Source organism: Bos grunniens, chromosome 12 (genome assembly GCF_055505025.1).
Source record: "Bos grunniens cultivar Pamir isolate PY7600 chromosome 12, Bosgru_T2T1.0, whole genome shotgun sequence".
NCBI lineage: Eukaryota > Metazoa > Chordata > Mammalia > Artiodactyla > Bovidae > Bos > Bos grunniens.
The window spans coordinates 32,434,025-32,446,070 of NC_141176.1; the positions used below are offsets into that span (position 1 = coordinate 32,434,025).

The 12,046-nt window shown below is 56.0% G+C and overlaps 1 protein-coding gene across 1 annotated transcript; it reads right to left on the reverse strand.

Moving 5' to 3' along the window:
* Positions 1 to 836: 836 nt before the first annotated feature.
* GSX1 (GS homeobox 1) lies at positions 837 to 5,806 on the reverse strand. Its single transcript, XM_086328495.1, has 2 exons — positions 5,192 to 5,806; positions 837 to 4,751 (listed from the first exon to the last, which is right to left on the reverse strand). The coding sequence occupies exons 1-2, from the start codon at positions 5,601 to 5,603 to the stop codon at positions 4,363 to 4,365; spliced, it is 801 nt and encodes a 266-aa protein (XP_086184621.1). The 5' UTR covers positions 5,604 to 5,806; the 3' UTR covers positions 837 to 4,362.
* Positions 5,807 to 12,046: the final 6,240 nt, after the last annotated feature.

Consider the following 12,046-nt stretch of genomic DNA (forward strand, 5'->3'; position numbering starts at 1 on the left):
TCACGGGACCACAGGATAGCGGGTTCTTGGAGAGGCCTAGAGGCCCTTCCACTCTGGTCACCCAGCATGCCTCTAGACGGATTCACCCTTTCAAGCCAGACGTCCAGGGCTGGCCAGCCTGCTCCCAGGCATCTGTGGTCTCTCCCACGACACCCCACCACCTTCTCTTTCCTCTGATCCTCTCAAGCCCCTCCTGAGTTCAGAGTCCAGAGCCCCCAGTGGAGAAGGTTCAACTATTCCGTGAGGGATGGATGAAGGGAAGGAGAGAAGTACTTGGAGCTAGGCTACCAAATGCTGGTCGCTGCAGACTAGCTGACGTAAGCAGAAAAGACACAAGTCTAAATCAGTGCTTCTCAACCTGAAGAGTGGGTCTCAGACAGAAATGTCCCCCCAGGGGGCATCTGGGAACAGTGTCTGGAGACATTGTTGGTTGTCACCACAGGGGGAAGGGTGCTTCTAGCATCTAGTGGGTGGAGGCCAGAGATGCTGTGAAACATCCCACAGTGCACAGGATGGTCCCCACAGAGAGATATTTTAGCCCAAAATGTCAGGAGTGGGAAATTGAGAAACTGGTGTAAATGCAGGTGGAGAGTCCCTGTCTGAACTTCGGTGAGTTTCAGCGCCTGGGCAGTTCCTGGCCATTATTGGTTCTCTGAACGATAGACTGACTTGAGGGAGTGCTGGGAACATTTGTATTTGTGTGTGTTCTCCAGCCTCTGTGTTAGGTTCGGGTGGCAGCCTGTGTGAGAGTGGTCATTTTCCGGCATTCGGTAAATAACTCAGCATACCCCAGGCACAGCTATAGGCAGGAAAAGTGACAACCACAGCAAGATTAGTCAACATTTATTGAAACTTGGCAGAACTCGTGCTTAGTATTTTAGGTGAATTCAGTCCTGTAACAGTGCATGATAACCCTGCAAAGAAAATCCCCGTTTACCAGTGACAAAACTGAGGCTTAGGAAGAACCAGTGGCTTGCCCAAGATCACCCAACTGACCACTTGCAAAGCTGATCACTTGGATTTTGGTGTCCAGACTCCTAGTCACTAAACCACAGAGAAAAGGAAGGTGCTGTCCCCGAAATAAACCAGGGGTCTGTATGTGGATTACTCACACTTGATGATAATTTCCAGGAAATTTCATCCTGATAACTCGTTTGATTTTAATTTCACAATTTGCCTTGCTATCCCAAATTACAGCTCAAAATAGAGTGGTGGTTAATGGGGCTGGATCCTGGCTTCCCAAGTAAGAAGCTCCGTGTCCGTAGGCGCGCGGTGCCTTGGCGCCCCAACCCAGGCAGCAGAGTCGGTCTGGACCGAGGCCGACAGAGACCGCAGGGTGAGGAGGGTTGGACACTAAAGCCCGTTGGACTCAGAAGCCGGTAGCTGCCCCTGCTCGCCGCCGCAGCCCTGTCCGCGCTCTCCCGCGCTGCGCCCCTGTCGCCGCCTTGGTCACCGCTGGCACCGCCACAAGGAGGCTGCATTTATTCCCAGAAAGCGAAAAAGCCGGTTTTCTGGGAGCAGGACGGGAAAATGAAGTCCTGGGTAGAGAAAGCCGAGAGGAAGGAAGGCGCGATAGCCCTCCCGTGAGAACTGTAGCCGCGCGGGCCCCGGCGCGCAGCCCTGGATGTGGGGCTTCTGAGAGCAGCTGGGACAGGAGGAGCCCCTGCGTGGATCCAACACTGAAGGAGTCGGGGTAGCTTGAGGCGGGCGGCGGGGGAGCGATCCAGCCTCTTCACGGCTCTCCAAGCTCCATTTCCGTCTCTCTCAGCAACGCACCTCCCGACCCTCCCCACGCCAACCCCATCCCCCAGGCCCCCTGGCCCACCCATCTCCCACATCAGTTCTGGTCCAGGGGTGTGCCAGCGGAGAGCCGGTCTCAGGTGCACCCCCCCCCCGCCCCCGCCCCCGCCCCGTCCCATGATCCAGGGAAGGGGCTGGCCCAAAGCGAGCCCTCCGGATCCACGGTGGACCGGGGCCTGGGGGCCCTCCTGCTGCTGGGTCCCAGAGTTTTAAGGCAGACAGACTGGCGGGTTGCACTCGAGCTAAGGGATCGAAACTTCACTATCCAAGGGCTCTTAGATCAGCCGGTCAGCCGCGCAAAACTCGGAGAGCGTCAGAAGCATGGATAGTAACACATTAGTTGCTATTTTGTTCACGGTCTGCCATAAAGCATCCTGGGTTCGGCTTGTGCTGGTTTGTGCTGTACCCTCCTGAGAGGGCGGAGAACCAGTCTTCAGTGAGACTGGGGTTCAGACAGATGGGGATACGGGGGGCACGGGGGAGAGTGCCAGAAGGCGCAAGGGACAGACTTTCCTCTGCCTGGGACACCATCCAGGCGTCGGCTGCAGGAGGAACCTGGAGTGGCCTCTCTGTGGGGAGCCAGATCGCAGCCACCTCTGCTCTAGGAGACCTGGAAAGTGAGCCCCGCATGTGCTTTATCTGAAAGGAAAAGCGCGAAGGTTTTAGAAATTACCCGCAAGTGTGCTGAGCACAGCAGCGCCTTTCTCGGAAAGGGACGCCTGTGTTTGCTTACGAGGAGTCCGGCTGTCTTCGGGCTGTGCGTGTGGGCGTGTGTGGTGGAGATTTCTGGCAGGAAAAGAAGTGACCCAGGCTTCCAGGACCGGGCGGGGTGGGAGTTTGGCGTGGAGGGGAGGGTGGTGGGCGCGGGTCTTGAGAATCCGGATCCGCTGTTTCCCGTTCGCGATTTCCTGAACAGAAACACCTGGCTTCTGTGGCCACGTGCCGTGCGCGCAGCGGGACCCGCTAACCTCCCGAGTCTCTTCCTCCGTGTAATGCGTAAAACCCCAGCTTATCTCCACAGGAGGGCTGGGGTGTGGATTCTAAGTCGTCGGGGGCTCTGGGGTTATTAAGAATAGATGAGAACGTAAGGTCTTGGAGCCATCTGCACCGGCTGCTCGGGGCCCCTCGCGGGAACCCGGGCTCAGGATCCTCTGGGTCCTCCGAAACCGCGGCTTGGGAGCAGAGCCCACGCTAAGGAAATTTGCAAAGCGTGAGGACCTTCCCGAGAGGAGGTCGCACCATTTCGCTGGGAATTTGCCCCTAACAAGTAAGACAGATTTTTTAAAAAGATTGATAACAAGTTATCAATCCGAGCTCAGCAGAGGACTAAGTTCACCGACTCCTTGACCTTGGGGATGGCGGTGGGGACAGGCAGACCGACCAGATGGCCTGGAGGTGGGGCCCAACCCTACCTCCAGAATGGGGGCGTTGGAGGGGTCAGGACGAAAGGCACAGGGCGGGCAGAGTCCTTCCTTCCCATGGGACTGGACTCCCTAATGCGAGGGTGCACCTTGCCGGAACTAGACTGAGACCAGGGAGCGCACCCGGCCAGTGGGCACAGAAGAGGGAGTCGGGGGTGAGGGTGGGGGTGCTGAGGGTGTAGAGAGGGGCTGGTGGGCAGCAAGGTGAGGGATGGAGCCGGACTCCACCACCCAGCCCCGACCGGCCCCTGCAGGAAGCCCCAACCTGGCTTGGGATCCAGAGCTATGTGGATTTCTAAGAAAAAAAGAAAAAAGTTTATTTAAAATTTTGTACATAAATAAATAAATAAATATCTTCTGGCATTACAGAGACCTTACAATGACAAGCTAGGCCGGGGCAGGGCTGGGGTATGGGAGACGAGTGTCCTCAGAGGCAGACAGGGGGACTCTGGGGGAAACGCAGAGCGACTCCAAGACAAAGTGAACCGGCTTCCCGACAGGCAGTTTCTCTCCTGGAAGAAGAGCCATGGGCACAGCAGGGTCGGATGGGGGGCGACAAACGAACGATGAACTTCAAGGGGGCTCTGCGGGGAGGGGAGGAGAAAGGAAAAGAAAAACGCCAAAACCCAGGCGTTCCTAAGTGTGTGTGGCGGTTGGGGGAACTGGATTAATCACCGTAGCAAAGAGGTGGGGAGGGAAAGACAAAAAAAAAAAGAGGGAGGAGCGAATGGGCACCCTAGAGGTGAAAGGCCGAGCTTGGCCCAGGGTGGAGAAGAGCCGAGGAAGCGAGAAAGCATGAGCCAGTCCGGAGCTGGCGGGCGAGGAGGCGCCGGCCGCCGGCAAGGCGCTGGGCTGGGCCGGGCCGCTGTGTCGCCTGGCCGAGAAAGATTCGCGCGCTTGCGGTGTGTTCATAGCTGGGAGTCCGCTTTGGATAGCCGCGGGCCCTGGGGTGGGGACACCAAGGTCAGGTCAGCCAAGCTCTTGACGCTTCCCAGGAGGGAAGACCCCTGCAAAGTCGCGCTACTTCCGTGCGCGACCGCCTTAGGCAGTGGGTGCCTGGGAAACAGTGCCGTGTCCGAGGACCAGTCTTGGAGCCATGCGCGGGGAGTGTCTGGGGTGGGCTCCCTGGGGAGGCGTGCGCCTAGGGAGTGACCGTGAGATCGCGGTCATCCTTCCCCGAAGAGGACGGAGACATGGGCACTTCATCGTCGTCCTCGGAGCATTTAGCGGAGGAGAGCGACGCGCACTTGCAGCCCTGCGGTGCGCCCTCGCCCGCCCCCGCGCCCCCGCCGCCGCCGCCGCCGCCGCGGTGGTTGCTGCCCTTGCCCTCCTTCTTGTGCTTCACCCGGCGGTTCTGGAACCAGATCTTCACTTGCTTCTCCGACAGATTCAGGTAGGTCGCGATCTCGATGCGGCGCAGGCGGGACAGGTACATGTTGGCGGCGAACTCGCGCTCCAGCTCTAGCAGCTGCGTGCTGGTGAACGCCGTACGCATCCTCTTGCTGCTGGGCAGCGGGTTCGAGCTGCTGTCTGGAGGGGGTGGGGCGCAGAGACGCAAGCCATCAGACCTCGGCGCCGCGGGCCCCATCCTCCGGTGGGCAGCCGTCAGAATCCCGGGATTCTGGTCTCTCTCCCACCCCTTCGCCCCAACACAATGCACGGCAGCTAATAGCGGTCGGCCTCCTCGCCAAGCCTAGGGACCCTGGTACTCCACCAGTCACCGGGCCCCGCACTCTGTGGAACGCCCTGCGCCCCAGCCCTCGCTCCCTCCTGGAAGTTTCCGCTAGGATCGGGACTTCCTGCCTCTCCCTCCCTGCCGGGATCCAGTCCCAGCTCTCCAGCAGCACGCCACCCAGAGTGTCCCCCTCAGACGCCCGACATGATCGCCCCCAGGAGCCCAGGGTCCTCATCCCCTATCCCCGTCTGGCCAACTTTGGTCTGTCCCCTCCTTGCCCCCCCGCGCGGCTTACCCACGGAGATGCAGTGGAACTGCCTGGGGTCGGGGAGCGAGTACGAGGTCTGGTAGAGCGCGGCGGCGGCGGCGGCGGCGGCGGGGCCGTGAGCGACCCCGGGCGACACGGCCGAGTGCTGGCGGCCCAGGGGCGCGTGGCAGTATTGCGAGCCGAAGGGCGGGAAGGACGCCTTGAGCAGGGGCAGCGCGGGCGGCCCGGGGGGCCCGTGCAGCTGGGAGGCGGTGACGCAGAGAGGGCACACGCACAGCAGCCCGGCCTTGCGCGCGTGGCAGGCGCCCGGGGAGAGGCCGTGCAGGGCGTGCGGCGGCGGCACCGCGTAGGGGAAGAGCGGCGGCGGGCTGCCCTCCGGCGCCTTCTTCTCGCCGGCCTCGCGCAGCACCAGCGAGTCCACAAGGAAGGAGCGCGGCATGGCCCCGGCGCGCGGCCGCCCCGCCGCCGGCCTGCTCCCGGCGCCCCGCGGACCCCGGGGCTCCCCGCGCGCTCGCTCGGGCCGCGGCCGCGCGCAGCTGCCCGTTCCGGGGAGGCCGCGGCTGGAGGCACCGCCCAGAGAGCGCGGGGTGCTGGCCAGCACTAGTGGTGCTGAAAGGCGCCAGCGGCGCCGCTTAAATAGGACTATTGCCATGTGATGGGCTACGCCAGGAGCGGCCGGGGCCTCTCAATAGGGTTTTTGTGCCTTTTCTCTTGGCATTCACTCTGCACGCTTCCTCATTATTTCACTTGTTAACTAAATGAACTGCATAATGTACTCTATTCTTGTCAACCCCACCCACGCCGTAACAGGCGCCCTCGCCCCCTCCTCTCCCTTTTGCGGGTTTATTTTCTCATTCTCCTGCGATTTAATATTCTTTTCTTTCTCTTTATTCCTTACTCTCCTTTGACTTTGCATTGGCGATCGGCCCGTTTATCTTACTGATTTTGCACCCTTGCTGCCACAGATCTCCCCATGCGCGCACACCCCCATGTTTTCTGCGGGACTCGGTCCGGGTCCCCGTTCTGGCTGCCTCCACTGGGTTTAATCAGCTCGGTTGTGCACCCCGCAAGCGTCCCCATGGCTGGCCACTTATTTCCACCTGTGGAATTCCTTCGCCTCGCCGGGTACGGGAAGCAGAAGGAGCAGGGCTCCTGCAGGGGTGGCGTCGCTGGGCAGAGAGAAGGGTTCGGTATTTGCTATCCAGCACTAGCCGCATCGCTGTCCCTCTTTTCTCTAAGTTTCTCAAATTCTCTTAACTTTGATGCTGCCTGTAACGCCTTAGTCTTTGTTCGGGAGATGATCGTGGCTGTAAAGAGGAAATTAGCCACGGAGAATCGCGGACAGAGACAGGGAATGGGAGGAGAGCCTGGCCGGCAAAGACCTAGATCTTACACAACACCAGAAATGGAGAGTGTGGGCGCTCTTTCCACGGGCCCGCGCCCCAACAGACCCGCGGGTGCGCTGGGAAGTCGTTGCCTTCCGCGAAGTTAGCCCTAGAGGAGCAGCGGCTCCAGGGGCAGCTCTGTGCCCAGCTTCTGCTGACTCTGGCCATGCTCTACCAGACTTTCTCTCTCCCCAAAACCTGCTCCTGTCACCTGCGTCAGTCTCTTCTTTCTGGTCACACGATGGTTAAACAACTGCAAACGCCTGGCCTTGTGTACACAGCTTCAGCTTCTAAAATCGTCCTCTGGGCTCCAAGCTACTTCAGGCAGGAGCTTTTCCCATACAATGGGATATTAGCATACATTTTTCGAATGTACAGCCTGAGACTTTTTGAGGAAGACGTTTACTTTCGATTTTATTGGAACCGAGTCGCTGCAGTCACCTGCTCTGAGCCCTGAAAGGAATTGCGAGAGATGGAGAGGGAAGCTTTCTGAACAGGGAATCAGTGCACGAAATAAGACGGCCCGAATGGAAGTCTTCGCACGGCTTTTCGTCATCCGAGACATCTCTGTGGTAGAAACAGCAGCAGATGATAGCTGATCAAAAAGCAAAGAGAGTTTATTTGAGGAGAAATAACAGATTCCATAAAAGAGAGGGGCAGGGGAGAAATAATCGAGATGGAGGGCCTGTCCCCTAGCAGGAAGAGTAAGGACTCGGAGCTTCCTTGATGGATCGATCCGCCTGGGGGGCCAGCGGCGTCCCTCAACTCCAAGGTCTCTTCCCCAAGACTCCTACTATGTGGGGGTCAGGGGGAGGTGTTGGCGGACAAGCCAGGGTGCATCAGTACAGCTTAATGCCAGTTCTAATTGCCCCCTGGAAAATTTGGGCTGGCCAGGACCTCGAAGACTGGGCCCAGAAGGGTACTAGAGCTGGGAGAGGGCCTCTCTTCTGGGCAGAGGTGGGTGGGAGAGGTGCAGGGTGCAGGTAGGACCCAGAAGCCTGAAAGGGGCAGCTGGGAGCCCGCAAAGGGTCAGTGAGGAGCTCTCTCCAGGGACTGCAGCCCACGCCTGGGGAGGAAGGGGTTAAGAGCCCCTGAATGTGAGCAAGGCCAAAGCTACTGGGAAAGAATATCTGGGGGTGTGGGGGGGAATAACCAGTTTTTTTTTTTTTTTCCCTCCAGCCTCTGGACCTTATTGAATGTCATTGAAGAAAGTTTTGAATGCCAGATAAAGAGAGGCGAATTAAAGTGTGTGACAGCAGAGGATAAGCAAACACAAAGAGAACTCTGTCACACTTTGGGGCAGAATCCGTGGGCTTTTTACCAAGTCTCTCCGCTATGATTGAATTAAGTAATAGGAAAACATTTTCTTTCAGTTTAGAGCCATTAGACAAAAACTTCAAAGCGAATAACACTTTTTAATGTGCAGCCCACAATGGATTGGGTTTTGTGCTGAAATGTTTAAATGGTTTGTTGTGCAACTCAGCGCGGGAGAGAGCCGGGCCCAAGCAGAATAGCATCCTTGAGAAGAGTGTTTTTGGGAAGCCTGGAAAGAGCACACACTTAATCCCCCATCCCTAAACTGGTCAGATTGTGGGCTGGAAAGGGGACTCCCTGCTTTGCGGTCCTGGGCCGCTGGGTGCACCCCAGGAGTTGGGTAATGTCAGGAAAAAAAGTTCTGGGCCCCTGGAGAAGGCCAGCCCCGCAGGCCGGGCAAAAAAGAGGGACGCCAGTCTCAGGGAGCTGAGTGCAGCCCAGCGAGGGTGCCCAGTGCCCTTTGGCCGGCCCTGGAGGCCTGTGTCCTTGCCTGGCTAGAGCCTGGCGGGGGTCCGGGGTCCCCTGCTCCCTGGGTGCAGACGGCAGCTATACCGCTGTTTCCTTCCAGGCGCCTCCCTGAGCTGCCTTCAGCAGGGTGGGGTGGGGATAGGAGGAGGTGGTGGGATTAGCCTGACAGCCTGGGAGAGGGGCCCCCGGGGAGCCTCTCGCCTTTGGGCCCTACTCGGCCCCCCAGCGGGTTTTCAAGTGTCCATCAGGGACAGTTCAACATGGAATCATTTCTGCCATGCTGGTCTTTTCTTTTACTTTCAGACTGCCTCATTTCCTGTCGGTATAGAGAACACACCATCTTTCTCCTGGAAATGTAGTTCTAAGATATTTGCAGCAAAAACTGCACAGACTGCGAGGGGTGGGTGGAGTGGAGTGGAGTGGGGCAGGCTCTTGTTACCTTATCTCATTCACAAATTTCTTCGAATGTCATTTTCCTTCTTGGGAAGGCCAAGAACCCTGCTTAAAAATACCTCCCCTCCTCTCCAGCGCTCCCCACAGTGTTGCTTGCTCTATAAACACCTTGCCACTGTGTCCTTGAGGCATTAGATTTTCTGCTCCCTGCCCCTGCCCCCTCCCCACATGTTTGCTCCACTGAGGACTGGCTGTTTGTCTGTCTTGTGCATTTCTGTACTGTATCCCAACTCAGAACAGTTGTTCCTGGCACATAGTAGGTGTTCAGCATATATTTCCTGCATAAAAAAAGGAAAGAAAGTGGCCTGACTTGGGAGGTGGCTTGGGGAAGAAGATATGCTGGTTTGTCTACTTAGTACCCTGGACACTTAGGAGTGTGGCCGGGGTGACTGACCTGCAGGGACTGCTGACCCTCTCCCCGCCACCACACCCTCCCCAGGGCTCAAACAGGACAGGAAGTCCATGTGTCTGTTGAGGGAAAGGCAGATCTGTAGGCAAGATGGCCTGCAGAGAGGCAGGATGGTTCCCTTCCAGGTAGCTCTGTTGTCCTGCTCTGAGAAGCTGGATGAACCTTTGGTAGCTCAAGGCTAGGGTTGTCATCTAGGTCCTTCTGTGATATATCAGAGAAAAGACTGGTCAGAAAGAGAGCGATGCGGTGTATGCCCTGGAATTACCAGTGACAGCGTCTGTGCTCTCTGTGGAGGGGGATTCTCATTGTTATGGGAGAGGCTGCTGCTCCCTTGACTAGGCTGGTGGTGACTCAGTCCACTAGAGAAAGCAGCCTGCTTAGTGGAGCTGAGGGGACCGAGGCCGCCAGACCTCCCAGGGAGTGATGAGTGCACCTGGGGGGCAGGAGTGCTGTCCATCCACCACAGGGGTGAGGAGAGGTGCCTGGACCCGGGTGTGGTCAGGGAGTGGAGGCCAGGCCATGAAGGGTCACCATAAGAGCTCTGTACTTGATCCTACACGGAGAGCGTTAAGCAAGGGTGGTAACAGAGTCAGATCTGAACTTGAGACCTAACTGGCAGCAGCAGTAGGTCCTGTTGATGGGGACAGAGAAAAGCCAGAGTTCGATCTAATAGAGTCAGCTTGCAAATGAATGTTTATTGAACTATCCAGTGAACGGAGGGAGGGAAAACACACAAGGAGAAAATTATATCAGTTCAAGGGATGGATAATGACCACCTGGGCAGGGGTGGTGGCAGGAGGGTCAGAAAGGGGAAACATTTGAGAGAAGGGAATGGATAAGATCAGTTAGGGGGGTGTGTGTGTGTGTTGGAGGGGCATGAGAGAGGGAGTCACACACATCGCTTGGTCTGAGGGGATGGGAGGGTGGTGATGCCACAGGCAGAGACAGGGACCATCAGAGCAGGGCCCATTTTTACTCATGAAGCTGCAACATGATGTCATATTTGGACATGTTGCATTTTCATCCGTAACCACAGAGTCTTCTGCTGATGTCCCATGGTGAAAATGTGAGTCTAAAGCTGAGCAGAGAGATCAGAGATGGAAAGAGAGATTTGGTACTAACATAGACCAAAATGGTAGCCTTAGTGTTAGGATGGTTAGCTTGGGGGTGGGAAGGTACAGAGAAGAAACACAATTGTAGATGTATTCATAGGAACACCCATATTTAAAGAGACAAGTGGAGAAAGGCTCTTTCAAAGTCAGGGAAGTTTTGCATCCATCTTAAACCAGAAAATAATCCTGAAGATAGAGCTTCATGCTGGGAATAATGGAGTGGAAAGATGGCAAGAACCAGAGTCTTTGAGGATCCAGGAGCTGCTTTACCTACTTTTTCGGTTGTAAGTGAAAGATGTTTATCTTTTAAACTATTACTTGAATTTTTTTATTACATCTGGCTGTATTTAATCATAATTAATGTGGTCCCTGGCTGCCCTGCTGGCTCAGGCAGTAAGGGATCTGTCTGCAATGCAGGAGACACAGGAGACCTGGGTGTGATTGGGTTGGGAAGATCCTCTGGAGGAGGGATGGCAACCCACTCCAGTATTCTTGCCTGGGAAATCCCATGGACAGAGGAGCCTGGCAGCTCATGGGGTTGCAAAGAGTCAGACATGACTGAGCGATTAAGCACAGCACAATATGGTCCCTAAGCCCTGATCCAGCCAGATAATAAGAATCAAGCCCAAATAAGGAATCAATGGGAATCATGTCAAAGCAGCTGTGATGTCCTCCTGTTTTTTTTTTTCCCCAACTAGATTAGAAAGCTGTCAGGGCAGGGATAAAGACTTACTTATATAGGTATCACCAACCTTTGTCACAGTACGTGGCATGTTAGATATGTTGTTCAATTCAGTCACTCAGTCGTGTCCAGCTCTTTGCAACCCTGTGGACCACAGCACGCCAGGCCTCCCTGTCCATCATCAACTCCTGGAGTTTACTCAAACTCATGTCCATTGAGTCAGTAATGCCATCCAACCACTCATCCTCTGTTGTCCCCTCTCCTCCTGCTGATACGTTGAGTAAATGTTTAATGTAGGTGCTAATGGCCATAAAGGGGCTGTCCTTTCTTTGCCCCTGTTCAATGCACCACAGGTAGTGCTAGTGGTAAAGAACCCACTTGCCAATGCAAGAGATGCAAGAAACTCAGGTTCCCTGAGTCAAGAAGATCCCCTGGAGAAAGGCACAGCAACCCACTCCAGCATTCTTGCCTGGAGAATCCCATGGACAGAGGAGCCTGGTGGGCTGTGGCCCATGGGGGTACCAAAGAGCTGGACATAACCAAGCAACTGAGCACACACATACCACAGCTGCATCTTGATGAGCACTGCAAGGTTTCAGAAGCTCTCAGAGCTTTAGCTTTCTTATAATAAAATGAGAATGATCCCTCACCTTCCTTGTAAGGATTAAAGATGATGCACGCGTATCTTGAATGCTATCAGCTTTTCTGGTTAGTGGGTGCAGGTGAAGGCAGTTCATACCAAGAATCAGAGCTTCTCGGCTTCCCCAGTGGCTCAGTAGTAAAGAATCCACCTACCAACGCAGAGGACACGGGTTCAATCCCTGGCCCAGTAAGTCTCCACGTGGTGCGGAACAACTAAACCCGTGCTCCCTAACTACTGAGCCTGTGCCCTAGAGTCCGTGCACCACCACAAGAGAAGCCACCGCAATGAGAAGCCTACACGCCACAACGAGAGAGTAGGCTCTGCTTACCACAACTAGAGAAAAGCCCATGACGCAATGAAGAGCCTGCACAGCGAAACGATACAATTATTTAAAAAGTAATGCAATCCTGTGTAAA

Excerpts from the sequence above, each read along its gene's own strand:
- GSX1 (XM_086328495.1), bottom strand. The coding sequence starts at position 5,603 with ATGCCGCGCTCCTTCCTTGTGGACTCGCTGGTGCTGCGCGAGGCCGGC. Across the intron at positions 4,752-5,191 it reads GTTCCACTGCATCTCCGTGG|ACAGCAGCTCGAACCCGCTG; the intron begins GTAAGCCGCGCG and ends CACCCCCTCCAG.